Here is a 2995-nt window from a genome sequence, read left to right on the forward strand (position 1 = left end):
GTAGCTTGTCTTGTAGGAAGCAGGACCTGCAGGAGGCTGAGGGAGGAGAGCCCACATGTGTGTGGGAAGAGGCATTTTCTTCCTGCAGTGCTGGGTGAGGCCTTTGCACTTGACAGAGGCTGGGGGTGGCTGGAGGGACCTAAGGCACCCTGAGAATGGTGTCAGCTCCTAGGCCAAAGACGGCACATCACACAGCACAACACATACTACATGCCTTGCGTGCTGCCTGAGGCCTGGGAGGTGTGGGCAGGTGCTTTTTCTGTGGGAAGGAGGCCTCTGAGGGCTTTGGAAGCCCAGCTGCACGCCATGGTGGCCCCTCCTCTTGCAGTGACTGGCCTGTACTTGGGTGCTTCCTACCCTACCTGGGCTCTTTTACCACGTTGTCCCATGAGATGTGTCCCCTTGAGGGATCTACAGAAGGTCCAGGTGTGAGGCAGGCACAGGGAAAGCAACCACACGTCTGCTTCTGACACGGAGGGGTGGGGCCTGGCACATCTGCCAAACGATGGGGATCCCTGTCCCCATGGTGGAGGTGCATGGCCTTGGGGGCTGGCCAGCCATCTGAAGCAGGCAAACACTTGTGGGCTGGGAGGCAACATAGTTGGTCTTGGGTAGGTCCTTACGTGCCCTTGTTTCTGGGATGCCTGTCTCCCCTTCCCTACCCTCCCTGAGAGAACTGATTCTTGCTCTGATGGAGTTCACAGGACTCAGGGACATAAGTGATTTATCCAGGGCCTTGTGCATAAGACATCCTTAACCCTCTGACAGAGGACAGTATCAAGACTTTCCTAAGACAGGGCACCAGAGAGCTCAACAAAGCAGAGGTGTGGGTACTAGACCATCGGGGATCTCAGACCACTCTGTGCTCTCTCAGCCTTAGAAAGGGGAGCCCTGTGGGCTCAGGCTCCACTCTGGCCAGGGCAGGGGTGTGAGGTGGGGGATGTGTCAGGATGGTACTGTCATTTTTATAGGCAGGGGGATAGACCTATGGAGAGGTGGCCTGCTGGTGGGGGTGGTACCTGAGGGAATCTACCCTGGTACTCATTTTAAGATGTGCTGCCCATGTTACCCGTCTGCAGCAGAGGAGGGTGAAGTGAGGTACCCGACTGCTGGAAAATGGGGGTGATGCTGCTTCCAGCCTTCAGGAGGCTGTGGCTCATGTACCCTGGGCCCTGGTGGGTCCTGATCCGGCTGCAGCTGAGCCCCTCCCCCTCCTTCTGTCCTCCCGACAGGTACGTGGTCTTTCTGAAGCTGTTCCTGGAGACGGCAGAGCAGCACTTTATGGTAGGACACAGGGTCACATACTACGTCTTCACTGACCGGCCGGCTGACGTGCCGCAGGTGCCCCTGGGAGCCAACCGGCAGCTGGTGGTCTTATCTGTACGCAATTACACGCGCTGGCAAGACGTGTCCATGCACCGCATGGAGATGATCAGCCGCTTCTCAGAGCAGCGCTTCCTGCAGGAGGTGGATTACCTGGTGTGTGCGGACGTGGACATGAAGTTCCAGGACCACGTGGGTGTGGAGATCCTGTCTGCGCTCTTCGGCACCCTGCATCCCGGCTTCTACCGCAGCGGGCGCAAGGCCTTCACCTACGAGCGCCGGCCCCAGTCCCAAGCCTACATCCCCTGGGACAACGGTGACTTTTACTACATGGGGGCCTTCTTTGGGGGGTCCGTGGTGGAGGTGAGCAAGCTCACTAAGGCCTGTCACCAGGCCATGGTGGTAGACCAGGCCAACGGCATCGAGGCCGTGTGGCATGACGAAAGCCATCTCAACAAGTACCTGTTATATCACAAGCCCACGAAGGTGCTGTCTCCAGAGTACATGTGGGACCAGCGGCTGCTGGGCTGGCCCTCCATCATCAAGAAGCTGAGATTTGCGGCCGTTCCCAAAAACCACCAGAAAATACGGAACCGGTAGCTGGGCTTCCCAGCTGCAGTAGAAAGGGGGCCTGCAGCTGGGTCTCTCTGGCTGTGCAGAGCCGGAAGGACTTGGTTTGAGAGGAGCTGCCGAAGTGTTAACTCTGCTCCACCTCTGGTTCAAGCAGGTCCAGCACCACTTAGCCCACCTCGACCTCGCCCCCTGGGGAGGCCACCGCCTCGAGTGGCCTACATGCCTGAAGTGCTTCAGCTCTGGGACATGATGGGACACAGGTGAAGCCTCCAAAATGAGGAGGAAACCCGTCTGGTTACATCTTCAGCTTCAGGCCTGTCCCCTCCCTCGGCAGGGAGCCCTGCCAGCTGGACAGCACCCTCCGGAGCAGGTGGACAAGGAGGGAGGGTTGCAGCCTCCTGGCCTGGGGGTGCTTAGCTCCCACCGAGCCAGATCGGGTGGAAGGGGCCTGGTTGATCATTGCCTTTGGCCAATTTTGATTGATTTAGGATTGCCAGTTCTCTGTTACTGGAAATAAATGTATTTCTAGATGATAATAAGTTCTTAATTTTCTTTCTTTTGTTCTTTTCTTTTCCTTTGAGGTTCTTGGGATTGAACCCAGGGCCTCATGGACGCTAGGTAGGGACTCTGCCGCTGAGGCACATCCCCAGCCCAGACCCTGTCTTTTAGAGAGACACTGAACTTGCTGCTTGCCAGTCTATCACACCATTGTCATACTTTTGTTTACTTTGGAAATTTCCAGCACAAAGATTACTTTTTTTCCTTTTCTTTTTTTGACAGTGCAGGGATCCGACACTTTGAAATGTTTACCTTTATTGTGTTTTTGAGGCATAGTCTCATGTAGCTCTGGCTGGCTTCAATCTCCCTATGTAGCCAAGGGTGGCCTTGAACTCCTGGTGCCACTGTTCCCAGCTCGAAACTTCTTCATTGCCTTGAAACCCCATCTGTCTTGTTCCAAAAGGATTTCTGGGCCCTGAAGTCCTGTTTCCTTGAATGGTGTGCTTTTTTTCACTTGGAAAGGACAGAGTAGTCTCCAGCTCTCTTCTGTAGCTGGCAAATTTCGTGACTTCTGGGTGCTTTCCTGTTGTAGAACACCCTG

The 2995-nt window shown here is 55.5% G+C and overlaps 1 protein-coding gene across 3 annotated transcripts in view; it reads left to right on the forward strand.

Moving 5' to 3' along the window:
* The window catches only part of Abo (ABO, alpha 1-3-N-acetylgalactosaminyltransferase and alpha 1-3-galactosyltransferase), an 11727-nt gene extending 9324 nt beyond the window's left edge, over nucleotides 1-2403 (forward strand). For all 3 annotated transcript variants that reach the window (XM_017800191.2, XM_008841372.3, XM_029567489.1), the window contains one exon: nucleotides 1233-2403. In XM_017800191.2, coding sequence (XP_017655680.1) covers nucleotides 1233-1923 — 691 coding nt within the window. In that variant the 3' untranslated portion in view covers nucleotides 1924-2403. The remainder of the gene's footprint in view (nucleotides 1-1232) is intronic.
* The last annotated feature ends 592 nt before the right edge of the window (nucleotides 2404-2995 follow it).

Source organism: Nannospalax galili, unplaced genomic scaffold (assembly GCF_000622305.1).
Source record: "Nannospalax galili isolate Female #2095 unplaced genomic scaffold, S.galili_v1.0 scaffold8141, whole genome shotgun sequence".
Taxonomy (NCBI): Eukaryota; Metazoa; Chordata; class Mammalia; order Rodentia; family Spalacidae; genus Nannospalax; species Nannospalax galili.